The 27,487-nt window shown below is 35.7% G+C and overlaps 2 protein-coding genes across 4 annotated transcripts in view; one reads left to right on the forward strand and one right to left on the reverse strand.

The window, feature by feature from the left end:
- The window catches only part of LOC150107150 (dCTP pyrophosphatase 1-like), a 46,792-nt gene extending 26,916 nt beyond the window's left edge, over window positions 1-19,876 (reverse strand). Inside the window, exons 1-3 of one of the 3 annotated variants that reach the window (XM_090391034.1) lie at window positions 19,446-19,868; window positions 9,983-10,093; window positions 3,434-3,474 (exon numbers count right to left, since the gene is read on the reverse strand). In XM_090391034.1, the coding sequence (XP_090247160.1) occupies window positions 3,434-3,474; window positions 9,983-10,093; window positions 19,446-19,669 (376 nt within the window). In that variant the 5' untranslated portion in view covers window positions 19,670-19,868. Of the gene's footprint in view, window positions 1-3,433; window positions 3,475-9,982; window positions 10,094-19,445 lie in introns of all 3 variants that reach the window. The other 2 variants (XM_090391031.1, XM_090391033.1) reach the window with 2 other exon arrangements.
- A 5,305-nt stretch (window positions 19,877-25,181) lies between these two features.
- The window catches only part of ND-23 (NADH dehydrogenase (ubiquinone) 23 kDa subunit), a 65,869-nt gene continuing 63,563 nt past the window's right edge, over window positions 25,182-27,487 (forward strand). The window contains exon 1 of the mRNA XM_090391035.1: window positions 25,182-25,266. Within this exon, the coding sequence (XP_090247161.1) occupies window positions 25,230-25,266 (37 nt within the window). The 5' untranslated portion in view covers window positions 25,182-25,229. The remainder of the gene's footprint in view (window positions 25,267-27,487) is intronic.

Consider the following 27,487-nt stretch of genomic DNA (forward strand, 5'->3'; position numbering starts at 1 on the left):
GCATTAGTAGTTAATCCACTGATTTTGCTGAATTTTTCCAAAATACCACAAAAGATGTATATGGAATAATTATCCTTTCAAGTGCCCACTACATCATCAGCATATGCTAATACTTTATTTTCCTTCATACTTGAGGGAACTGTTATCCCTCACACAGAATGCAAATTGTCAACTTCCTAAAAAAAAATTTCAAGAATCAATGCAAAGAGCAACACACTAAGAGGACAACCTTGCTTGACTTCTTTTTGAATGTTGACTGGGTCTGGTAGGAACCCATTAACTAAGAGACAGGTAGTTGGCATAAGCTCCTTTAATGACAGCAGTCTTTTGTCCACACCAATCTGCTAGAGAATGTAGAACAGAAAGGGATGTTGGACATTATCAAATGCTTGAGTAAGATACATGGAGAGTACTGCCACTGGCTACTTTTTAACATTAACTAGCAGAAACAGATTAAATTCTACTGCTCAGCATTGAACTCCATATACCTGTGTGCTTTAGGCCTCCAGCTATTGATTAAGGTATGATCTTTAGATTTTGGAATGAGGAGGACATGGCTTGCTAAAAATTCACTTGGTATGTGACCTGTAGAGAAAAAATAATTAAACACTATAACTAGAATGGGAAGAATAAAATCCCAGGCCTTACAGTAAAGTTCTATCCCTAGACCATCAGATCCCCAGGATTTTCTTGTCTGACACTCTTTATATGCTGTGGTAACTTCAGCTGCTATAATGGGTCTGTTGAGTCCATCTTAGATGTGAGCAGGAAAGCATTAATGCTCCAAGAGGTATAATTTCCCACAGTACAGGTGTCTTCAAACTAATTTTTATAGTGTCTTTAAAAGGATTCAAGGATGTCTTGTGTGGTGATAGTCCATTCTTCATGGAATTTGGTGAGCTGCCTATTAAAGAATGTAGCTGAAAGGCTATATGCTAAGTGCACATGTATTCATCATCATCAAATTCCTGCCATGTACCCTCAACAGGTGTACAGGACATGATAGTACTAGATGAAAAATTTACATCATTACTAACTTCCTATCTACAATTTTTGTTACTTGTCAAGACTCCAACATTATCAAATTGTATATTTCTATCTTCTAATGCACTTTTTACCATATCCATCCACCTATATCTTGATCTTCCTCTGGGTCTTTTTTCTGCCAACCTGGCAGAGAACACTTGTTTTGCTAAATCTTTCCTCTCCCATTCTGTTTAAGTGACCAGATGTATTCTTATTTTAAACTTTCTTTCTTCCACCTGTTTCTGCCTTTCCATTTCTATCTCTATGTTGATGTTTCTAATGATATTGATGCATCCTATATTGCACTGATTTGCTATGAACCAACTTCTCACTTTATAGAGGTCTTTCAACTTTTTCTTCTGAGGAAGGCCAGTTCCTTTCCCCATTCAGTCATACTGTGCTTTACTGATTGTTTGAATTTTGACGATGTATCTCAATTCCAGATAACATTATTCCAGTTTGATCAGAGGGTCTGGAGTGTGGATGAAAAGATCAATGGGGACTTTGGTAGAAGTCTCCATGGTCCAAAATTGATCCCTACTTGTTCCACGCAGTAGAATTTAAGTAGAACTGAATTATGACCTGATGTATTGATATCTCAATGTTTTATCTGAATTACCCTGTTTATAAGGGAAGAAGAGATATAAATTTCATCAAGATGGGAACCAATACCTTAATTCATGTAATGTGTAGGCCTGTAGATTAGGGTTGTGAATCCTCCATGTCTATCAGTTGAGAATTGTAAAGTTAAATATTTGACTATGCATATCCTACTTTTCCACTTCTGGGATGGGGGGGGTCCTATTTGTGTAATGTGGGGTTTTCTCTCCAGCTGCTACTGGAGTGGGTACCATATAAATATGGCTGCAATTCCAGGAAGAATGTCATTTAACTGTTCAATTGGATGGGGCATAAAGATTTATAAACCTTATTACACATCCAGAATATTTCCAGTCTACTATCAAGATTTTTCCTTCTGCATCCCTTTCATATTACAGAATGACCCAAGGAGAGGGGACTCTCATTCTGGCCTTGAAGCTCCAATAAGAAAGAAGTGGTAGCTATCTGTTTATATTTAGGCTGGCCTGATTGGCCGAGTGGTTAGCGTATCCGCTCTCCAGCCAAAAGACCGCGGATTCGAATCCCACTGTGGGCATGGATGTTTGTGATTGTCTGTGGAAATACTAGTAGTGGTGGTTGGCAGTAGATGGCATTGGTGTAGTTGTGGTTAGTTGAAGTGGGTGGTTGAGTGGCGGAGATGGAGAGTTGTGGAGTGGGTGCTCTCCCTCGATGAGTCTTTGGACTCCCTGGAGGTGTAATAATAATAATAATCATAATAATATTTGTTTCTTGGAGAAACAAAAATCTGATATAAGTTTTCATACAGCTTCTTGTTTGACTGGCCTATGGAATCTTCATACATTTAATAAGGCAATGTAGAATGGAGATATGATCAGTGAAGTGTAACTGGTAAGTCTTTAACTTACTAGATTTTGAATCAACCTGATGAGGTTTTCAATCTGCGAATGTCCAATTGTGTAGCTAACTTCTTGTCAAGTCTTTTCTGGTTTTTTACAGTTGCCTGCCATTCTTTTAATTTCAGGGTTACTGTTCTTGATTTTGAAGCTAGTTATTTTCTTTTCACACAGATAGTGATCATACTGAAAAAACATTGAACGTTGTTTTTCCTTTATTTGAGGTGCTATTAAATTGCAAGGTTTCTCTCCAGAAAAGCTGAATAATCTACAAGATCACACTAAAACTGAGTGACCCTGAAGAATCATCACTAAGCTCATCATTCCAGGACAGAAAACCTAGCAGTGGCTCCACTCAGTGACAGACAAAAACCCATTACCAAGCAAAATCACTCTATTACCCAGAAAGCAAAGCAAGCTAGCCTAAAGACAAACATTGTTAAATGTGATCAGTGAGAGCCACACCCAGAAGAAAGCTTCAATTAATGCAGAAGTCAAGTAGAAAAAGGAGTATCACATTATTATTAAAATACTCTGGATCAGAGAAGTTGCAGAAAGTTTTTTTCACTTGATTACAAATTAAATTAAAATTGCCAAGAAATTACATTCATATTTATTCCTTCATCCAAGTGTACGCAAACGAAATTGATGCATGAATTATCTTCACAACTAGGCTACTTGTATATAGAGGTTGATAGCTTCGCAATAATTGCTTTACTGTAAATAATGAAATCGGTCTGGATAGTGGCCCTTCCCATAATGCACAGCAGTATGTACATCCAGAAGCAAGTGTGATTTGCATTATGGGATACTAAGGCAACTGATATATTTAAAATTATTGAAATAGGCTTTGAATTTCACCTCTTGCCTGTTAATTTTTTATATAATGTACAAAGCAAAATTTTAATTAAGCAAAAAATTTCTGCTGTTACCAGGTAAACCTTCTCTAGTTTCCTCATCTGTTTTCCACTGCCTATAAAAAAAAATAAAAATAAAAAACTGTTATCACAATGACAGAATATGATAAGTTAAAACTTGCACCTCCATAATACAAAAATTTAGGGTTTAGCAAATTAATTTAGTGCATTCGTGTTGGCTGATAAGTATAAGCAAACATAACTGTTTGCATATTTTCATGATTATAATCATTATTCCATACAAAAACATAAAAATTTCATGCATTAAATGTAATGTCAATTGCTTATCTACACATACAGCATCATTTTAATAGTACAGACTGCACATATTTATATTATCATGAATATTTCAGGTAAGCAACATTAATTAAAGCCAATATAACATTCTGAGATTTAAATATTAATTATGAATTTTCCTTTTTATAATTTCATATCATCTCCCATTGTTGTTTGCATTTTTACTTTTTCATGCTGTAATTTTGTATGCTTTATGTATATTCCTGTCAATCCTTTGTGTTTGTCTTCAATGTACAATTTCCTTTATTCTGTTTCCAATGATTTCTTCTTCTTTTTTTTTTTTTTTCCTGGCAATTTCCTAACTTCTGTTACCCACAATTTCTTTTTCTTGGAAATGGAGTATGGGAATATTTTTTACCTAAATACACTATAGTAAATCCTGCATCATAATGAAACTATGTCTCTGTCTTCAGGATTCACTACAGCAAATGTCTAATGTAGCACTCATTGCACTAAATGGTACCGATTTTCACCAAATACATTATCTATCTACCGAAATCTTACTGCAGGAATAATAAATCAGTGCTAATGACTAAGGCTTTTTTTTTCAACATGACACATAAGTAAACAACTGGATAGGACTCTTCACAGATTCATTTTTAGAATTTTTGCCTATGAAATATAGGCAAAAAAATCTACAAATAAATAAGTTTTAACATATGAGTTTTTTTTTGTTTGTTTGTTTGTTTTGTTTTATACTTTATTATTAGAATATGTAATGTTAGTATCAGGATGTTAGTATTCCAATACTGAAGATAAATCTTCCCTTTCAGCCTTATGTCTCTTCTATAAGTATTTCACTGATAATGTTATCCACTGAATTGGCCACCATCATTCCTCCACTTTCTCTGCTGATCATCATCATTAATTTACTCTCCAGCTTCAAGCCTACCAAATGAACTTCTTTTCTTCCTCTTTCATTCCATCTACCTTTATTTATTTAGAAAAGTGTCACTCGCTCCGTCTTCCCACAAAACTACAACCTTCATATGTGCAAAAAAACACAAGAACACACTGTTTCTTTTCTCTTCACATCTTATATACTCAGACTAATATGCTATAGGTTTTGAGATTCGTATTTAAAAATATAAATAAATAAATAAATGAAGATAGTGGAAGACCTTGACTGGGCTCAGTCTTTAGGTTATGCTTGTGCTTTTCCTACTTCATTTAATTTAGTACTGTGTAATACACAGGATGACCCAAAATTTAAGGGTCATGGGAGAATTTATTTATTTGACAAAATATGAAATAAGGGGTGCTTAAGGATCAAAGCTGTATAACTGACTGAGAGGAGACCTCCACATAGCCTTTAAAGGAATGTGGAGAACTGACCAGGGCTTCTGACCTAATGTCCAATCCCCACCTTCTTGTGGTGCACCCTGTTGGGTATCTACCTGGATAGTGAACGAACGACGATGGGCTGGCAATTTGGGATTTAGCCGACCAAATTGTATTCTTATTGGTTAAACCAAAATACAAAATAATGGTACAACATGACAAAATTTCATGCCGGCTGGGGTGTCGCCCGGTTAAACAAGGCCCCTGTTGTTTTTGCAAGGGAACCAGGACAAACAGTTAAAAGTCAGCTACTGGAACAAATCTGAAAACACACCCCAACTTAACATCACCAGAGTTAAAGATCAGTACTATCAACATAAGAAGCCTGAATGGCAAAAAAATGGAGCTAGCTGAGGAATTTGATAAGTACCAGATCAACATAATAGGGGTGACTGAAACAAAAAAGACAAAAACTGGTGAGATCTTTCTGAGCAATAAATACAAAATGTTATATTCAGGCAATGACAATCAAGGAAAAGGAGGAGTAGCCATAGTATTCAACACTAAAAACAAGCCTAATCTTCTTGAATGGCTGGCAGTCTCAAGTAGAGTGATGTGGGCAAATATCAGAATGGGGAACTGGACAATGAGACTTATTTGTGTCTATGGTCCCACACAAGGTTCTACTAAGATAGAAGTGGAGGAATTTTTTCACACTTTAGAGAAAGCAACTGACACAATGAAAAAGCAAAAGTTGGTCCTTGTTGGGGATCTAAATAGCAGAGTAGGAAATGATTTTCAGACATACAAAAATATTTTGGTAAAATTTAGAGAAAAGAGCAAAGCTAATAATAATGGCAAATACTTGTTTGATTTCTGCTCAGGACATGGACGGTTATTACTAACACACTTTCCAACATAAAAATGTGCACAAATTCACATGGAGAGAAGAGGCAAGGAATAAGAAAAGTCTCACTGACTATGTTATTGTTGATAGTGATGTTTTCTCCCTGGTGCAGGACACCAGAGTTTACAGAGGATTTGAAATTGGAAGTGATCACTATTTAGTCTCTTGAGCAGGATGAAATTGAATTTCATATTGAAAAGAATAACATGTAAGAAAGTTTTAAAGCGAATTAAAGTGGAGCAGCTCTCAGATGTGAACTGTAGACTAAAATACACAAAGATTATTGAAGAAAAAATGAAAGAGTCTGAGAACAGGAACCAAACCTTGGAGATTCAGTGGCAAGTCTTGAAGAAAACCCTGATTGATTCAGCCAGAGAGGCATGTTGTGAGGTTGTCTGCAAGGATAGAAAAATCAGAACTCCATGGTGGACACAGGAAGTCAAAGAGGCAGTGAAGGAAAAGAAGAAAGCATATCAAAAGTTCCTGGCAAATAAGTCTGTTTGTGCTCTTAGAGAATAGAGAGACAAATGTAAGAAAGCTAAACACTGTGTAAAACTGGCTAAACAAAAGTCATGGGAGGACTTTGGCAAGAACATAGAAAATAAATATCAAGAAGGTGGCAAAATATTCTGGAGGTTATTGAAGGAGCTTAGAAATGGAGGAAAGAGTACTGTAAAAGGACTTAGAGATGATAAAGGTGAAATGAAAACAGGAGAAAAAGAGATCCTTGAAGTATGGAGTAATTACTTTGAAAATTTGCTAAATGAAACAAGCAGTGATAGCACAGTGGTAAAAAACACACAACAGGCATACAGATCCATACTTGAAGTAGAAAAGGCTATCAAAGGCTTGAAATGTGGAAAGGCAGCAGGAATAGATGATATTCGACCAGAAATGCTGAAGTATGGTGGTATAAAAGTCTTACAGTGGTGGCTGCACTGCATAGTTCAGAAGTCCTGGATGGAGGGACAAATTTCTGATGATTAAAGTAGAGCTCTCATAGTACCCATATATAAAAAAAGGGGAATAAAACTGAATGTGAGAATTACAGGGGTATTTTCCTGCTGAGTGTGCCTGGTAAGATTTATGCAAGTATACTTGAGAAACCTTTGAGAAGAATTGTAGAAGAAAAGCTTGGTGAAGAACAAGTTGGATTCAGGCCAAATAGAGGCTGTTGGGATCAGATCTTCACTTTACGACAAATAGTTGAAAAATCATGGGAATATAACAAAGATCTGTATTTAAGTTTTGTCGATCTAGAAAAGGCATATGACAAGATGCCAAGAGAGAAGCTATTCAATACACTACAGTTATAAGGTGTCAATGGGTCATTATATCAAGCAATACTTAGTCTTTATTTGAGTTGTAAGTCAGCAGTTAGAATTGTACGAAGTACAGGAAGATGGTTTAATGTTAAATCTAGTGTCAGACAAGGATGTACATTATCCCTTCTGTTATTCATTATCTATATGGATTACATTATGAAGGAAAGTGGAATTAAACCTGATATCAAAATTGGAGATGTTAATGTCTGCTCTTTGCTTTATGCAGATGATGTTATACTTCTAAATAAATTTGCTACAAGTCTGCAAGATTGAATAACTGTTGTAATAGATTTGGTATGAAGGTCAGCAATAAAAAGACAAAGACAATGAAAATAGGCAGAAACATTGAAAATATCAACTACGTTGTCAATGGAGAACCAGTGGAACAAGTAAAACATCTCAGCTACTTAGGCACGATTTTTAGTGAAGATGGTAAATTAAATAGGGAAATAGACAACAGAATCAACACCGCTGGTATGGTAGGGAGTCAATTGAATGAATTCATATGGAATAAGAGAAATCAGTCGGAACACTAAATTAACTGTATACAAGACAGTTGTGAAACCAGTTTTAACTTATGGATCTGAGAGCTTGGTCAGAAGTAAAACACTTGACCAAAGACTAGAGACTGCAGATATGAGAGTCCTGAGAAAGATTAGAGGCATGAACAGATAGCATCAATGGCAATATCATATTAAAAAAGAGAATATTAGTAAAGAACTTGACCTTGTCAGCATCCAGGAATGCATTAGCAGAGCTAACCTCAGGTGGTATGGTCACTTAAAACAGAATGGGCGAGGAAAGATTAGCAAAACAAGTGTTCTCTGCCAGGTTGGCAGGAAAACGACCTAGAGGAAGACCAAGATATAGGTGGATTGATACAGTACAAAGTGCCTTAGACGATAAAAATGTAAGATATGATAATATTGGAATTTTAACAAGTAACAGGTTGATTTGGAGGAAAATTGTAGATAGGAAGTTAGTACTGACGTAAATTTTTCATGTAGTACTATCATATTCTGTACACCCCTTGAGGGTACATGGCAGGAATTTGATGATGATGAAATAAGAGTTGTTTCAAGTCATTTTTACTAACTCAAACAAGTGCTGTAATTTTTTTTTTCTTTTTGAACCATTACTTTGTGCTATCTCTTGACATAACAACAGTAAAAAGTTATAGTGAATTTTGCAAGTTTATAGCACTATGTTCCACTACAATGAATGGCATGGCACCATCAACTCTGCAACATCAGTCTGACTTTCTGACTAGTGCTATGTCAGAAGAGTAGTATAATAATGGTTCATCCTACATTTGGTAACAATCTCGTAATTTGGCAACAAGTTTTATCCTTCATTCATCTCTTTTACATTTATTGAAGAAGCCAATCAATAAATGTCTAATGACATTTATTGATTGGCTTCTTCAGTACAACAACTAGTTACAGTAAAAACATGGCAATGATTAAATGAAACATTTCAAACTGTAACAGACAAAAATTCTGAAGTCCTAATTTGGCATCTTCTAATATTGTATTTACATTTATAGAATCGACAATGCTTCACAGCCATTGCCAACTCTAAAAATAGTCTCTCTGACTTGCACACTGGTTTTCTTCCATCTAATCCTGTATGAACGGGTATCCAAAGAATGGACTAGTTCTGATTTGCCATAATGATGCAGCAAATGCATTTTTGTTGTGTTTTCCAAGGTGGATGTCAACAGACCTCCCTGTAGTAGGACATGTTACAATCACAGGGTATGTCATACTCTGAGAAAAATAGTATCCAACACCTATGCCTGTCTACAAAGTTTTATCCTTTCCATCTATGTACATTAAGTCAAAGAACCCACGTTCTGCTATGATTCCAAATTTATTAAGAGAGAGAGAGAGAGAGAGAGAGAGAGTGTGTGTGTGTGTGTGTGTGTGTGTGTGTGTGTGTGTGTGTTAAACTTGGTTTTACTCCATTTCCCAAGTAAGCAAACAGACTTAAAATTGCTTGGTATTTTTAACATTTATTATACCCAAGGTAAAATACTTTCTACATATATATATATATATATATATATATATATACACACACACACACACATCCTATTTATTATTATCCTGAGATTTACATAGAGTTAAGTCTAATCATGAGAGGTCCCTCTGTCATACACACAGTTCATCATACCATCCCTTAAATACATTCACATTCTCTGTAGACACCATGCTCTCATGCAATGCATTCTAATCATTCACCACTCTCCATGCAAAAACCTGATTCACTATGTAAATTGCATCATCTCAACCTTTCTTCATACTGACCATCCAGAGACTAGAAACCACCTTAGTCAAACCCTATGGACCCTTTTCAATACCTCTTCATTCTTCTGAAAACTAGTTGATCCAATCGGTGTGCGGTAATCCATATGTGGCCTAATCAAGGCCTTATACAATGGAACCAGAATCTCCTTACTTCTACAAATTCATAAGTTATTATTTAGTATTTGAAAAGTATGGTAACTCAACTTCTTTAGATTAAGTATTAACAATACTGAATGAATGTGTATACTCAAAGATACCTGTGCACACTATGGGATTAATAAGTGAAATGACTTTATTCTGAATTTAATTGCAAAACTAGTTAAAAGTGATAAACCACTCCAAGTTCTCTACAATAGTAAGCACAAACTTATTCAAGCTATACATTAAGCCTTTTCTGTTTACCATTTGTCTTTTTAAAAACATTAATAAAGATCATTATACTTACATAAGCTCTGCCACTTCTCCAACTTCTCCAACCAATGCTATAAATAAATTTCGTGGGCTGTGATACTGATCCCAATCTCTTTCTCTACAAAAATCTGCATTTATTCTTCGGCTAAAAAATATAATTGCTTTCATAAAAAAAGTTCTTATATGCAAAATATAATTAATATTTTATATCTGAAAATAATGAAGATTTATTAAATGTGTAGTTCTAGATTCTATGGTAGTTTAATTTTCATTCAAAAACATTTTTCAATTTTTGTTTATCATTGCCTTTGTATTTTTTTTTTTGATTCTGATTAAGTCTGGTTCCATACTGAAGTAAGTTAATCTATGTTGTATCTAAATATATCAAGATTCCTTTGTAAGAGTTAGTACAATATGACAGCTTCTCCTTGTGCTCTCTATAATCTCATCTACAACATAATAAATCAATAATTAAGAAGAATCTCATTTATGCAGATAAGATTAACTGCACTATCAGTAGTAATTAGGTGTCTAAGAAAGCAAGTTACTTAACTATGACAGGCCAATGCATTAACACAAAGGAATGATGGGATGTGAATTTGAATTTATTATTATCATCATATAGGTATCATCTCCATGGAGTTAGAAGAGTCATTGCAGGAGATCCATTATTCACCATAATACCTTTCATACCTGTTGAATGTTTTTCTGTTTGGTTATGTTATAAATTAAAGATGCCAGAGGTTATGTTCTTGGTTTTTGAAAGTTTTTCCATTTGGTTATACTATAAATTAAAGATGCCAAGAAGTTATATTCTTCATTTAATCCTTTATCCAAGTGTAAACAAACAAAATTTGCATGTGAAGTCGCTTTATGACTATGCTACTTGTATATAGAAGCTATTGACTTCACATCAATTGCCTTAGTATCCCATAATGCAATGCACATATCATGTATAATGCAAAGCATTATACATGTCCATAAGGCAATTGATGTGAAGTCAATAGCTTCTATATACAAGTAGGCCCAGTCATGAAGTGACTTCCCATACAAACCTTGTTTGCTTATACTTGGATAAAGGATTAAGCTAAAAATATAACTTCTCAGCTTCTTTAACCACCTTACCGACCATAATGGATCAAATACGGATCCTTATACGCTTCGTATCCATCATATATTTCAATGTAATATCAATGGTATTACAATTTTAATATGCACTTCGCATCCATGATAACCTTGACATCTATAGACGTCTTGGCCAGTAGCGTGGTTAATTTACCTTTCATACATCTCATTAGACTCATTCACTGACAAAGCACTCACAATCACCTCTGGCAATCCATTTGATACATTTACAACCCTCCAAACAAAAAAATCTAGTCCTAACTATGTTATTAACCACACTCTTGCACATTCCATGGATGATCCCTCATTCTCTCTTTCTGTCATGTACTAAAAAAGTCTTCAGTATGAATCCTATAAAATCCCTTTAATAACATATGCTTCTATCATGGCATTTCTTTTTCACCTATCAGCTAGTTTTTGAAACCCATAGACCTTCAATCTATTCTCATATGGAGTGTTCCATAGATCTGTCACAATCTCTGTTGCTCACTTCTGCACCATCAATTCTTCATCCCACAGAATCCAGGTGACCAGGTGGCATTATTAAAGCCTTATAAAGGAAAACAATATAACTTCTCTATCTCTGCTTATTAGCATGTTCAACAACCAATGTAATCTGATGTACTGTTTTGGCTACCTTTGTAATATGCTCTCTAAACTTCAACTCACTATCACAATCACCTCCTGCAAGTCCCTAGCCTCATCAGTTTCCTGCAGTTCAGTTCCATCAATAAAGTGCATAGCTTGAGAGATCTTCTTTCCAAAGTGCATCACCTTAAACTTTACCACATTAAATGGCAACCCTCTGCTCATACTGCTAGTCTATTTGAGTCATCCTGCAGGATCTCCCCATCAGATCATTTACTATCGCTCTTCAGTTTTGCATCATCAGCAAACAATTGAATATTTTCTGTTAATATCATTTCCTATATCACTGATGTACAAATTAAATGAGGACCAAGTACTGAGCCCTGGGTATACCACTAGTCACCAGCCTTCCCTGGATTCAACTCCTTCATAAACCACTATTTGATATCTATCCATCAGTCAGATCCAAATTACCAGATTCATATCCATCCCCATTTGCTCCAATTTATGCAAGAGAGTTCTATCTGGAATGCTACCATATGCCTTTGCAAAGTCCAGCAGTATCACTGAGTAGCTATTTCCCTTATCCAACTCAACTGTCACTTTATCATAAAAAGTAAGCAAATTACTAAGTCAAGGCCTACCTTTCACAAAACCATGCTATCCCTTGTGGAGTATCATATTCCTATTGATCCACTTCTGAATTCTGTCTTTCACCAATTTCTTCAATACCTTAATCACCTCTCCCGAGATGCTGACTGGCCTATAATTTGCAACGTCTGTCTTGGGGGCCTCCTCCATGCACTGGGACTATTTTTCCCTCTTTTTCCTCCATAGCATCTTCCCATAAATTAAACAGCTTGGTCAGAGGATATGATAATTCCCTTTCACATTTTCATAATAAATAGGCCAATATGCCATCCAGTCACACTGAGGTTCTGCAATATTCTAAGCACCTCCATTTCAACTTCTATTCTCGCATCAGTCAATGTCAAACCAGCATTGCAACATCACCACCTAGATCAGCATTTCCCAAATTTTTCCTACGACAGAACACTTCACAAATTATGAAATTTTTAATGGAACACCTTGGTTAGAGTCGCAGCATTTAAAACCATTCAAGGCTCATATTAATATAATTTTGATAATTTTTCACGGAACACTTTCCGCAGAACACTTGTATTCTGCAGAACACAATTTGGAAAACCCTGACCTAGATGATACACTCTCCCCTTGCAAAATGATCACTCAGTAATTCAACTATTTGGGTTTGCTTGTTACCTCCCACCATCAGTACTTTTTAAAGTCATCCTTCCATAGTCATTCCTTCTTTTACTTGCCACATGGCAAAAGAATTGTTCAGGAATTCTTTTGGCTTCCTAACTTTCTTTCATAATTAGCTTCACCCTCCTTACTATACAGGTCACCCCCTTCTTGCCTGTACTTTGTACTGCTTATGGGAAAGTTGATCACCTTTTTCTTTATATTCCCTACACAACTTTTTCTTTGTCTGCAACTCCTGCTTAATGATGCTGTTCATGCATCTAACTCTTTCTGACTCTAGGTATAGTCTTATACTGCTTTCTTCAAAACTCCTTGCCCACTTCACATGCGCCACCAACATCTGTCCCCTCCATTAATAAATTCTTATTCTGATGTTTATGCTTTAAACTAAATTATTTTTTAATTTTTATTTAAAGATGATATAGCTTCTAACTTATGTTACATTTTATTGTTAAAATATAAAATGTAATAAAGTCACAAACTTCTGGCATGTCTGACTTGAAAAATTTGTCTTGGCAAAATTTCATATGAACAAAAATTCAAATAAATCCAGAAAATTGGAGCTTTGGCTAGTTCATACAAATGCCAGTCTCACTTGGCAGAGAAAGAGGATAAGTGGGCTGATTTAGTTCTTTCATGATAGCCTGCACAGTTGATATTGATACTGTATCACAAAATACAACATACCATGTCAGAATTCTGACTGAATAAAGTTCTATCTAATGGGGGGGGGGATTACTTTAAAACTGAAATCAGCTGTTTTAAATCATCAGGATTGTCATCAAAGGTGCCTCGTATTTGATTAAATTCCAGTGACAGCAGTCATGATAATATTGATAAACTAAAGGAAAGTTGTAAAGAAAGTACAACGAAGTTGAATCTGAGCCAAACTGCTTTTCAGTTCTTTCAGGAAAAAGCTGGGAAAAACTTGGTGCAAAGACAGCAAGTTGGGAAAAGAAATTTATCATCTGGATTATGCATCAAAATCAGTAGAATGTGCCTATAAAGGTGAATTTAGTTCACGGTGATTCATTTGTAGTTGGATGGAATTATAGTTAAAGCAACTAACTATAAGATCAGTATATTACTTCCAAGAGATCAAGAAGTGTTTGGGAATAGGGGTTGATATTCAGGGGGACACATTACAAAAGTTCTAAAAGTTACCTACAAAATGGCCACTATAACGAAGACATTGATAAGTAGAGATAAGAGAGTAATAGTTTCATTGTAAGATACTAATCAATTCACATCTGCACTTCTGCACATAGACCTGATCAACTGAAGATTTGTGTATGTGATAAACATTACAGAGTGTAAAGGTGAGCAACTAAGACTACATACTTGCAGAGCTTGGCAGATATCAGAAGAAGAATTGATACAACTAAGAGACACAAGTTGGTGAAAGCAGATAGATACAGATTCAAAAAAATAACTGCATAGGGTAACAAGAGGGGAAATGACAGAGGTGATATAAGTAAGGAAATGAAAAAAAATTTCTTGCATGATAAGTATGAGTGGAATGTGTTACCAGAGTGGGTTTTCAAAACAAGGTATGATGTGTAATGTGGTGTGTAAAAGGTGTTCAGCAATGAGTTGTCTGAGTCCAAGAAGGCATAGAAATAATACTAATTATGCCTATGAATTACGTGCATTTTTCTGACTAGTTAGCTTGTTTGTAGGATTAAAAACCTACCACCTTTAGTGGAAATAAAGGTTATAAAAGTTTCTTTCATCTTGCAGGGATTAAAACTTGAATCTTTCCAATTAAAGGGCAAATTCACTATATCCTCACGACTGCGCCATATAATTCATGTGAAAACTTAAAGAAAAGTGAACCATTACCACTTGCTCCTTATGGTTTGCAAACTTCAAGCCATAGTATTATTTTCATACCTAGAGAAGTTTATAATGATGACAGTGCTGCTACTTCAATAAAACTGAATGTGTTGAAAGCTATGACTAATAAAGATTTTACAGTAAAGCAGGATTTCAACTTAAACGAGACCACCTTCTACTGGAAGTCAATGCCAAGCAGGACTTTCATCTGAAAAGATGAGAAACCAGTCCTTTGTTACAAAGATGCAAAGGATTTTATGTCACTGTTGGGCAGCAATATGTCCAAAACCTACAAACTGAAGGTTCTGCTGATACACAATACCAAGAATTACTCAATTTGCCTCTTGTGTGATGTACAAATTGAGTAGCTAAATAAAAAAGGACAGATAAATGAAGCAATTCTCAGATTTTGAGACACAACCTCTAGAAACGAAGAGAGAATACTGAGAGGACCCTTTCTTTCAAAATTCTTAATATAATTGGCCATTATCTTCCCTAAACCTTACTGACCTCAGCAATAACATCAAGATGTCTATCTGCCACATCACAATTGCTTATACCTGTGAACCAAGATGGAACTACCATGTTTAAAACCACCTTTTTCCAATGTCTGTCAAGGTGAGAGGCAAACAGAGAAGGAACCTATCACACAGTTCTTCTTCAAAAATTCAGAACATTAAAAGAATAATGGATATCAACTGTCCTTTTAATGTCTAAATAAGTAAGAGACATGAGAATAGATGCATAAATACATGGAAAGACATGCATGAATAAAATCTGATGAAATTCTGTCCCAACATTGTCAAACCTTCCCCCCCCCCCCCCCCACCCCCCCCCCCCCCCACCCCCCCCCCCCCCCACCCCCCCCCCCCCCCACCCCCCCCCCCCCCCACCCCCCCCCCCCCCCACCCCCCCCCCCCCCCACCCCCCCCCCCCCCCACCCCCCCCCCCCCCCACCCCCCCCCCCCCCCACCCCCCCCCCCCCCCACCCCCCCCCCCCCCCACCCCCCCCCCCCCCCACCCCCCCCCCCCCCCACCCCCCCCCCCCCCCACCCCCCCCCCCCCCCACCCCCCCCCCCCCCCACCCCCCCCCCCCCCCACCCCCCCCCCCCCCCACCCCCCCCCCCCCCCACCCCCCCCCCCCCCCACCCCCCCCCCCCCCCACCCCCCCCCCCCCCCACCCCCCCCCCCCCCCACCCCCCCCCCCCCCCACCCCCCCCCCCCCCCACCCCCCCCCCCCCCCACCCCCCCCCCCCCCCACCCCCCCCCCCCCCCACCCCCCCCCCCCCCCACCCCCCCCCCCCCCCACCCATCTGCTTTACTCTCCACTTGCTGACTGTTTCGCATGCAGTGCACAAATCGCAAAAAAAATCAATTATAATCAAGGTTAGTATAATATGTAGTGAAGGAATGTAGTGATAGGTATACAGTGAAGCAGTCTGCAAGTATAAAAAAATCCAAGCTTCCTAGAAAACCCAAAGCTAAATGTGAGAAAGCTATGCGTAAAAGTAGTTGAACAAAAGTAATGGCAAGACTTTGTTAAACATAGAAAATAAATATCATTGAAAATGCTTAGAAATGATTACTGTAAAATATTAATGTAAACTGAAGCAGAGATGACAAAGGCAACATAAAAATTAAGATAATCTAGGTGCTAAAGTAAATACTTTGAAAAACAAAACAATCTGTAACAGAAACAATGCAATCATGAGTATCTAAACCACTAGAAATTGGAAATGTAAAAAGGCAGCAAATGAAGATTATATTCAACCAGAAATGCTCAAATATATAGGTATGAAAGTTTCACAGTAGCTACAGTGCATAAGTCAAAAGATATAAGTCATCCAGAAATCAGAAAGCTGATTTCTGGATGACTGGATTAGAGCTCTCACAGTACTTCATCTTTAAAAGAGAAATAAAACTGAATGTGAAAATTTATACAAGAATTTCCTTACTGAGCATTCTAGGTAAGATTTATGGAAGCAAACTTGAGAAGAGGCTATAATACTGGAGAAGAACAAGCAGGATTCAGAAATCATGATTTCTCAAGATAAATATTGAAAAATTCATGGGAATATAACAATGATCTGTTATATTTCCATGTTTGAATGCCTCCATAGCACATAATACTAATAATAATATTAGTAAGCTGTAGATGGCACTGTCAGTAAATTCTACATACACTTAATATTAATGTAAAAGGAAGCAGAGATAAAGGAGACATAAAACTTGAAGATAATTTGGATGTCTGAACTAAATACTTTAAAAGACAAAAGTTGTGTGGAAGAAGCTTTCATAATGTGTTTCACAGTGGATTGTGTCCTTGTAAATAATCTATATAATGGCTCACCAGTCAGGAAATATCTCACTAGTCAGATTCTTGCTTGGGTGTACTCTTCTATCATTAATTCTAGATCTCTCTCTCTCTCTCTGCACCTCCGATCTATCCTCTGCACCCCTTAAGGGGATATAATCAGCAATTTGATGATTATGATGAAATATTAAATTTGCAATTTGCTGCTAACATACCTCATGCTGTTGCCCTTTCTAAAAATGAGTACCTAATTGCAGGTTTGAGGAGAGGAACTTTACTAATAACAAAAAGTAGTTACACTGGTACACTGTTTTTGCTGACATGGCTTGCCACATAATGCATAAAAGTCACTGTGTCAATCAATTATAAAGAAACTGCAGCAACCTTTCTACAATAATATGTTCACTTATTTAAATTTAGAAATGAATATTGCCTTACAGACTTTAAAAAAATAAAATAAAATAAAACAGTCAGGTCAGAAGATAAGTGTTAAAATGTCAGATCTCTGAGCTAGACAGCACTAAAGACCTTTATAGCCTTTCTTTATTGATCAGTTGACCATTAAATGATGTTTAAATGATGAAAGGTGTCAAAGATGTCTTCAGTAGCCGGCTCAAAAAATCAACAGTTTTTGTGTTCGTCTCCTAATGCTACACCCCTCCCTTTTTTATTTTGTTTAAGTCAGTGATGGCAATATTTATTTTCTAAAATAATCCTCATAAAACATCAGTGCACAAATGATACTGCATACACTGTTTAACTGACATGACAAATTCCATACATCAAGCTGTAACTAAAAGAACAGAAGTTCTAATGAGACTTGTAAAACAACAGTGAATCAGGACAGAGACTCCAATGGCATGAAATGTACACTATCAGCTAATTTCAGACTTTGATATTTCAATATTTGGAACTAAAATGGCAAAACTCTTGTTCTTGCTGTAAAAGGTGAATGTCAAAATTTAGTGTTCAGTGGGATAATTAAGTAAAATATCTTATGATGTTGCATAAGAATAAAAACAAAATAACAAGCAAACATTACTTAACAGTTATTGTCTTTTGAATTAGTAAATATGCCAAAACACATTTTTATTAAAAAAGCAATACACAGTAGAATGAACAGACAATACAGGTAAGAAAAACTGCAAAGGAGAAATAAATATTAAGTATTTTATATTAAATACTTTTATTTTTCATTTGTAATTTTAGACATACAGTTTATTCATTAGGTTGGTATTAATATTAATAAACAAACATTGTTCAACCATTCTGAAATGGAAGTTTATAGTTTTTCCACTTTTCCATTAATTATTTGTCTTGCATTGTAATGCGGAATTTTTTTTTACTTTGTCTATATAAATGAAATTAAAATGTAGTAATCCTAGTGAGAATGCATGCTAGCACGTATCAGTATATTTGACAAAGATGAATGAATATCCATATTTTGAAACCCAATAAAGGCAATGTTTTAGTAGTAGTTGGATCACCTTTGCTAAAAAAATGCTGCTGTGTTCCACTCTTAAGTACTTAAGTCCAATTCATGAAAAATGTAAGTTAGATATGAACCTCAAAATGACATTTTAATTAGAAGATCTATATTATTATTATTATGCAGGCTCCTCCAGGAAATCGAAGGATTCATTGTCTTGCATTGTAAAGGAGACATAAAACTTGAAGATAATTTGGATGTCTGAACTAAATACTTTAAAAGATAAACGTTGTGTGGAAGAAGCTTTCATAATGTGTTTCACCTTGTAAATAATCTATATAATGGCTCATCAGTAAAGGAAATATTTTACTAATCAGATATTTTGTTACTTCTAGCAGTGGCACACCCAGGGAGGGGGAAAAGGGACAAGGGGCCCTCCCCCCCCCAAAAAAAAAGAAAAAGGAAATAAATATTAGAAAATTTTCAAAAAATCTTTCCTAATTAAAATTAATTTATTTTTTATTTACGTTGTGTCTCTATTTCTATACTACTTATCATGTATTTGCGATTACTGCAGATGCTCAGTCATAGGTCGTATGCAATGCGTAGTGTGTATTCGTAAATCGCCTACTCAACTCGCCCCCCCCCCCCAAGATTAAATCCTGAGTGCGCCACCGACTTCTAGTCACACAATCAACCAGGCACTTTTTTTTTTATAAGTGGAGATGTATAATCAAGACAAGGTGAGCACAAGTAATCCTCATTTTTATCCGTATTAGTGCAAAATAAAGAAAGCAAACAAAACAAGTTACAAAACTTCTTATATATATATATATATATATATATATATATATATATATATATATATAAGAAGTTAAGTAACTTGTGTATATATATATATATATACACACACACACTTACATTTTCTCCAAGCTTGGGTTATCACTGAACAAGAAAGAAGGTTTAGTGTTTATTTTGCTGTCATCAATTGATATTTCCGCCTGTGAGTTGCTGCAATCTCCACTAGTTTTTTCGATGCCTTCATTACCTTTTCCGTCATCTGCTGGAGTATTATTTTCCGTGGTGGATTCTTGGTTTTCATAACCAATTTCTTCACTAAATTCCCGTTCACAACAACTAGCCATACTAACACTGTTCAATCACGCGCGCTACAAATGGAAAAGCCACCTACAACATTAATTTAGCACCTGTGTTATTTACACACCAAATGCGAGATATATCCCATACGCCAAATTTACTATAGTTTCAGGATTTTCTTTTTATTTTCCAGTAATCGTACCTTTTCTGAAAGCCAACTAGCAAAAAAAAAAAAAAATACTATTTGATATTAAATTTCACATAAGCTAGACAAGCTATAGCTTACACCCTCACATTATTATTATTATTATTCCTGATACCTCCAAGGAGTCCGAAGAATCATCGCGCGAGGACACACCTACAACTGTCTCAACCACAAATGGAATTTTTCCAATTACAAATGGAAAAGTATAGATAATTTTACTCAGATAAAATTCACGCAGTGGAGTAGTACCTCTTAAAAGTTATAGCTAAAATACACAACGGCCTTAAATCTCCTCCGTCCTGCAAGAAGAGAATTAAGTTTTAATCTCCTCTGCCCTCTTTTGAGGACAGAGGAGATTAAAGACTTTTGTCTCTTCGATGAAGCGACCTACGACAGGAGCACGCACACGGCAAGCGAAGGTGGCGATGAGCCATAAGGCGAGCCGCCAAAGAATAGTAGAAATCCGCCCAGCAAGCCTGGTTGGCCGAGTGGTTAGCGTATCCGCTCTCTAGCCAAAAGGCTGCGGGTTCGAATCCCACCGTGGGCATGGATGTTTGTGATTGTCTGTGAAAACACCACTAATGGTGATGGTAGATGGCGTTGGTGTTAGATGAAGAAGGCTGGTGGAGTAGTGAGACAAAGAGTTGTAGAGTTGATGCCCTCCCTCGATGAGTCCTTGGACTCCCTGGAGGTGTGATATAATAATAATAATAATAATAATAAACATTTTCTGAACGGGAATACATGTATACGACCTTCCCAAACAGATCAGTTCGTCCAAACTACAACACCCGCTTGAAGAGAGCAGGAAGTTAGATGGATCTAACAGATATTCTTAATATCCCAAAGATACTCAGCAAAACGTTGTTGCAGGGAACCAAAAATAGAACTTATTATGGTGTGCTGAAAAGTGGTGATAATCACCATAATGGAATTGAGGTGGAACCATTAAGAAGAACAAATTATTACAATTTGATGAAACATGGGAGAGGGAGGATATTAAAGGCTTTTAAGATATGTTCTTTGTTGTGGTTTTATCAGTTGCTTTAATATCATTTTTGTTCTAGATTTATCAGAACTTTTCATTCCGTCCCTCATACGTCCATGTTATCAAAAGAATTCTCTGAAACAGTTTAGAGTCCCTGTAATCTGTTATACTTGGTTTTTGTATGGCACTTTCTTAAATGTTTTTAATCTAACATCTCAGTTATTCTACTTCTTAACTCACTGTTAAGATATTTTTTGACCGATATAGTTGCCTTTTCGCTATGATCAACATTTTTTCATGTCCGCAGTCACTTCCTATCAACCATGCCCACGACAATCAACTTCACTCATTTGTTATTGTATCTCACAATCTCAGAGGAATTCCTAATTTTAGACCTATGCAGTAAACACAGCAAGAGGCTTGCCTTCCAAGTTATGTGAGTTTTGCTTTAACGCGATTTCATAGAAACAGATAGAAATAAATAAGAGCTAGACATGTCTCTCGATATTTTTCTTTGTTAATTTTTGTTGAAGTTAAAAAAAATGTTAAAATTATTTATTGTCGAACAAAAATGCACATTTATCATCAAAAATAATATTGAATAAATAAATCCTTTAATGACTTTTATTCCCTATAAGGGAACAAACGGCATTATATGATTTGTTTTTTTAAGTTGATGCGTTTTATTCCCCAGAGAAGTAGGTAGAGCTCCTTTTGCTATAACAGACAGAGGAAAACCAGCTTCCGATCTCAAGACTTCACTGATAGAGCGCTCAAGCTATCAATGAATAAAATATCGACATTCCTCCGAAAAATTTTCAGGAGAGAGAGAGAGAGAGAAAATGCAGTAGACACTTGCTTCCATCTTCAGGCCCTAAAACCTAACACTCGTATTATTATCTGTAACAGTGTGATATCTACGGTCATTTTTGATATTATTATTATGTGACACCTCCAGGGAGTCCAAAGACTCATCGAGGGAGAGTGTGCCAACAGCATCGGACGATTGATCTCCTTTCAACTACTAACCGCACTCAAACTTGCGTAACTTTTTGCGAGCCATTAGTAGCAGAGGCTCTACCAATCGACCAACCTTCACTGGCTAACTGCATCTCAGAGATAATGCTCAGTCAAATTGGATAAACTCCTGCTACTGGAAAAATTATATTCTGAAAATCTCTCGATTTTTTAATGATAAACCTACTCATAAAAAAGTTGGAACCTATAGCATATTAGTACTATGGGAATTACAAGTAATTAGAGAACTTGGAATTACAGACGAATGTGGTTTTTATACCACGTTAGGAGTTATATAAGCAAGATGATCTTACATTGGTTATGAAAATTATCTACATTTAAATTATCTTAGAATTTTGATCCAAATTAGAAATTGAACCTTTTGGAAAAGTTGGAATACTATATCATGGAAGTAGGATCCACTGTTCGTATCAATTAGGAGAATTGTACTGAGGGGGAAAAAAGTTAGGATTAAATTAAAAGCTCTACATATTTTTCCCTTTGTTAATAAAAGAGGATTCATTTTATTTTATTTCTGATGTTAGATTTTTATAAAGTCATTAGATGGTATAATTTACGGTTCTGTTACTTGTTTGCAATAAGTTTAGGAAACTGGGGCAATTATAGATGGAAGTATGAAGCTAGATGGCTGGAAGAAGAAGAGAGTTGCTGATATGTAGTAATTAAAAACTAAAGTGATACATAATCAAAGAGAAGGAAACTGACCAGGAGAGCTCCGACCTCTGTCCGTAGCTGTATAATTTACTGTCCATACGAGATTATGTCTACTGTTCATAGATAAAGAGTAATATTCTGTTATTTGCTGATGACGCTAAAACAGGAAAGATAGTGGTACATAAAAGTGATATAGTGATCTTTATGATGACTGGCTTAAGCTGAAACTGAGAGCAAAAGAAACGGTTAACTGTTCCAATATATAAAAAAAGTTTAAATGTGCTTATTTTGAAGTGAATTGTATGCTACATATTATATGGATCGCTTGCACTGCTAGAAATGATGTGAAGGAATTTCGAAGTGATAGTCAACAAAGAGTTGAAGTTCAGCACATATATTGCCAAAACTGACAGAAAAAGTGCAATGTATCACTTGCGTGTATAAATACAAAGCAATGAATAGAGACAAAAAAGTATTATACCTCTTGTAAAGCTAAGATATGTCCACGTTTAAAATACTGTGGTCGGTTATAGAAGCTTGACTTTTTTTGGAAATGGAGAAGTTGTACAGAGCAATAAAGACGGTATCGTGCATTCTGAATGCTCCATACGAGGATAGATTGGAGGTGTGTGGGTTAAAAAACCTGGCTAATGGACAGAGGGGAGTGACATAATATAAACGTATAGCTTTATAAAAGAGATGAATAAAATTGATTCAGGCGAAAATTCTTTAACACGTCACATAAGCGTAAATAAAAAATGGACTCATCGCAAGTTGTGTAACCTTGTAGTTAGCAAGGATATGAATAACAGATTTCGGCTAGGAAGTTATGCTACGATTGGAAGGGATTGCAAGAGGTGGTTTTAAATGCCTTGTCAATCTCTGAAAATGAGCCTTTCGTAGTGACACCCAGTTAATACTAATAATAACTGTCGTACAAATGATAGTGACTCTGAATTGAATGTTAATAAGTTAAAAGATATACCCTTTGGTGCGATAAAGTTCCCAATGGCATATACTGTTGTGAGAGTATGTTTCGAGAAATTGAAGAGGCGAAGGATCTCGAAATTGTGGTGGGAAAGAGTTTATAATTCGAAAGTCACATGGCTATGATTTCAAATATAAATCAGAGAATAAATGCTATGATGAAATAAACATTGACGAGTAAAAAGAGTGAAATCATTTTGCCTCTTTAATACTTTATCACCTTAATTGATTTCTCTGGGCAGAATTGGTTTTATTCCGAGGGGATGAAGTCATGAAATGAGTAAAATAAGAGTTTTTAAGATGATAACGGTATCATGAAACGCAGATCTATGAGGACATATTCAATTTATTTAGGGACACTAGTAGGTAGAAGAAGGAGAGGTGATACTATAAATGCTAGAAAAATTTTACATTTTTGCAAGAGTGCCATTCATCCCGCATACAGACAAATCGGCCCTTCAGAACACACGCAATTTACAGACAAGAAAATACTAGTTGTGGTGGTGGTGGAGGTGGGCGGTATACGGCGTTGATGGAGATGATTAATAGTAGAGGTTCGGTGTAGTGGTTGAGACAGTTGTAGGTGTCCTCCCGCGATGAGTCTTCGGACTCCTTGGAGGTATCAGGAATAATAATAATAATAATAATAATTTACGAGTTGCCCTAGCGCGGACCTTATAAAAGACATGATCACTTGCCCCAGCGTCCATATAATTGCCTTTTATTGGTCCATTTGGATAAGGTTTCACTGGTCTGACAACTGTTTCGAACTGGTGTGTTCTCCTCAGAGACCAGGCAGAAATCTTAAGAGAGCAAAAACTCTCGTTCAGTACTAAGGGAACTTGGAATGTCGGAGAGGTGTATTTTTCGTAAGAGAACTCTCGGTCGGTGCGTAAAGTATTTACTAAAATAAAGAGCCAAAAGGTTTCTTTTCTGCGATGAAAAATTATATAAATCAAGTGGGCTTTTTTTTTTACCAAAATAAAGAGCCAAAAGGCTTCATTTCGGCGATGCAAACATTATAAAAATCAAATGGATATTAGATCCAGCATTATTTCAAAGCCGAATGTTGAAACTATAGAAGGTTCGTAAAATACACTTGCCGGCATTTACGAGTCGCCCTAGCGCGACCACTTTAGAAAATATGAATGCTTCCCAGGAGTCCATATATTCGCTTTCTAATTTCGTCCATTTTTTGATAAGGTTTCACTGGCCTGAGAGCTGTTTCGACCTGGTCAGTTCTTTTCAGAGACCTGGTAGAAATCTTAAGATAGAAAAAACTCTCTTTCAATACTAAGGAACTTGAAGCGTCGGAGAGTTATATTTTTCGCAAGCCAACTCTTGGTCGATGCGTAAAAGTATTTACTAAAATAAAGAGCCAAAGGGTTTCAGTTCGGCAATGCAGAAATTATAAAAACCAAGTGGCTATTAGATCTAGCATTAAATCAAATGGATATTAAATCCAGCATTCTTTATCTTTTAAATATGTATTGCAGCCTAAACGATTAAACTGTCACCTATTATATTGTTTTATTTCTGACATGATTATTAAGATGAATGAGAGTCTTCTGTAATTTTATTAGGCAGATAAAATTCTCTCTTCTAGCTGTTTTTATATTAGCGAGATTTTGGGCTGGTGTTGTTGCGTCTACTTCTCATTCTTTTGTTTTATTTTATTTTATTTTTTTTTTATTCTCACAAGGTGAAACATTCATTCGAATTATTGAAGGAAAATATGGCTGGTATACGATGTATTGGTTTATGTAAGCATGGTGAGCTATTAACGATTTTTGTATTTCAGCTTACAAGGGGGATATAAACAGTCTTTTTTTTTTGTAACTTATAAATCCAGGTTTAAAATTTCGAAACCAATTGCCCGCTTTCTCAGTACTCGCTGAATAAGAATTGGCTTTATATATAGTGAATTTTAATAGCTATCATATGTTAATAGTGATTGGTATTTAAGAGGTATCTTCCATTATTTTGAAGGGAAAGAAATTAAAAAAAAAAAAAAAAACTAACTCAGGCATTCTTAGTGTAGATCAAATTATAATTTTCATAACCGCATTTTTAACCAAATACCCGAAGAGTATTAAAGTTGAATTATAATAATTTCTGGAACTTCGAATTGTGGTAACTGTTTTGCACCAAAAAAGAATGCCTTAATAAGGACTGTATGCTCGTATTTACCTGATAACTTTGATTCGAAATATTTTGTTCCTCAGAGAAGCTAAATCCAGAATAATTACGATAGTTAGGACAGAAGCTATGCATTTTCTAGTTTGTATGCAATTTAGATGTTTACAGCTGTTTCTGCAACTGTTTGAAAATGGCCGTAAGCGAATAAGTGTAGATGTAGACATGCATATTATTATTATTCCTGATACCTCCAAGGATTCAGAAGACTCATCGCGGGAGGACACCTACAACTGTCTCTACATATGAAAAATAAATAATAAAATAAATTCAACATTGATTCATCAGTAAACATAAATTATATAAAATGGCCAACCAAAGCGTGTTGAAAATCATTAAATACTACAAGAGTATTGAAGATTTATATTTAAAAAAAAAAGAAAAAGAAGAACATTATTTAAATTAAGGGGATATTAAATCCCACACTGTTTTAAAACCGAATAAGAAACTCAAAGCTTGGAATCAGAGAGTTTCATGCAGAACATACATTTCCTAGGAAATGTGTTTTTACATTATGGAAAATACCAAGAATAGCGACCAGAACTTTACCACTTTTGCTGCGAGTTGCCCGAGATTGTACTGCGTAGTAGGACTACTTGCATTAGCTCACGCTGGTAATCGCCAATACTTTTATAGTTTACTATATATTCGGCATGAAACTCTCTGATTCCAATCTTTGAGTTTCTTATTCGGTTTTAAAACAATGTGGGATATAATATCCCCTTAATTTAAATAATGTTTATATCGCCAAAATGAAGCCTATTGGCTCTTTATATTTAAGCAACTTAATGGTTGCACCTTTTTGACAACTCGTATAGCAGAGTGTGTAAGTTCTTTTCGCTATACCCTTTGGTATCTATTTGGTCTAGCTACTCACTGATGAAGCCTCAAAAAAGGCTGAAACCGGTCTGGGTAGTGACCTCCCACCATAATGTAATAACAGCATAATTTCTTAGGAAATGTGTTTTTACATCATGGAAAATACCAAGAATAGCTATCAGAACTTTACCACCTTTGCTGCAAGTTATCCGAGATTGTACTACGTACTAGGACTACTTGCATTAGCTCACGCTATTAATCACCGATACTTTTATAGTTTACTATATATTCGGCATGAAACTCTCTGATTCCAATCTTTGAGTTTCTTATTCGATTTTAAAACAATGTGGGATTTAATATCCCCTTAATTTAAATAATGTTTATATCGCCAAAATGAAGCCTATTGGCTCTTTATATTTAAGTAAGAAAAAGAACATTAATTCTTACTGTTTTGTAAAAAAAATGACCTGCCCCTTCCCCACACAGAAATGAGTATGATGACCCCTTTAGACAATTCAAAAATTTATTGTGTTCCAAATTTGGAATTGTAAATAATAGTAATCTTGTTTTTTTAAAAACACTGTATTTCTTATATTGATAGTTATGCTAAATATTGTTTATGAAGAAACTTTACATTAGTAACTGCACCAACTACACTCACTAATTCTGAAAATTCTTCAAAAAAAATAGTTCTAAATTTATCAGTATATACGTATTCTGACCTTAACAACTAGCATATGCATAAAACATGATGAAAGATTCCTATTGAGTATCTTCATAGCACACCAGTGACAATGCCTTTTGATTAAAAAAAAGAGTTTTGTTCCACAGTAGTGGTATAGAGATGTCTACATAAGATTTCCAACTAAATCGTCGTTAGCTAGTCTCACACAGAAGTGAGTGGTAGGATTTTGTAGGATCTTTCCGCCCTACTTTGGTATCAGAAAAAAAAAAGTTCCTGGTATTAACTTTGGTATG

Source organism: Typopeltis vanoorti, chromosome 4, assembly GCF_054136105.1.
Source record: "Typopeltis vanoorti isolate ZY-2024b chromosome 4, IOZ_Tvanoo_1.0, whole genome shotgun sequence".
Classification (NCBI taxonomy): Eukaryota; Metazoa; Arthropoda; class Arachnida; order Uropygi; family Thelyphonidae; genus Typopeltis; species Typopeltis vanoorti.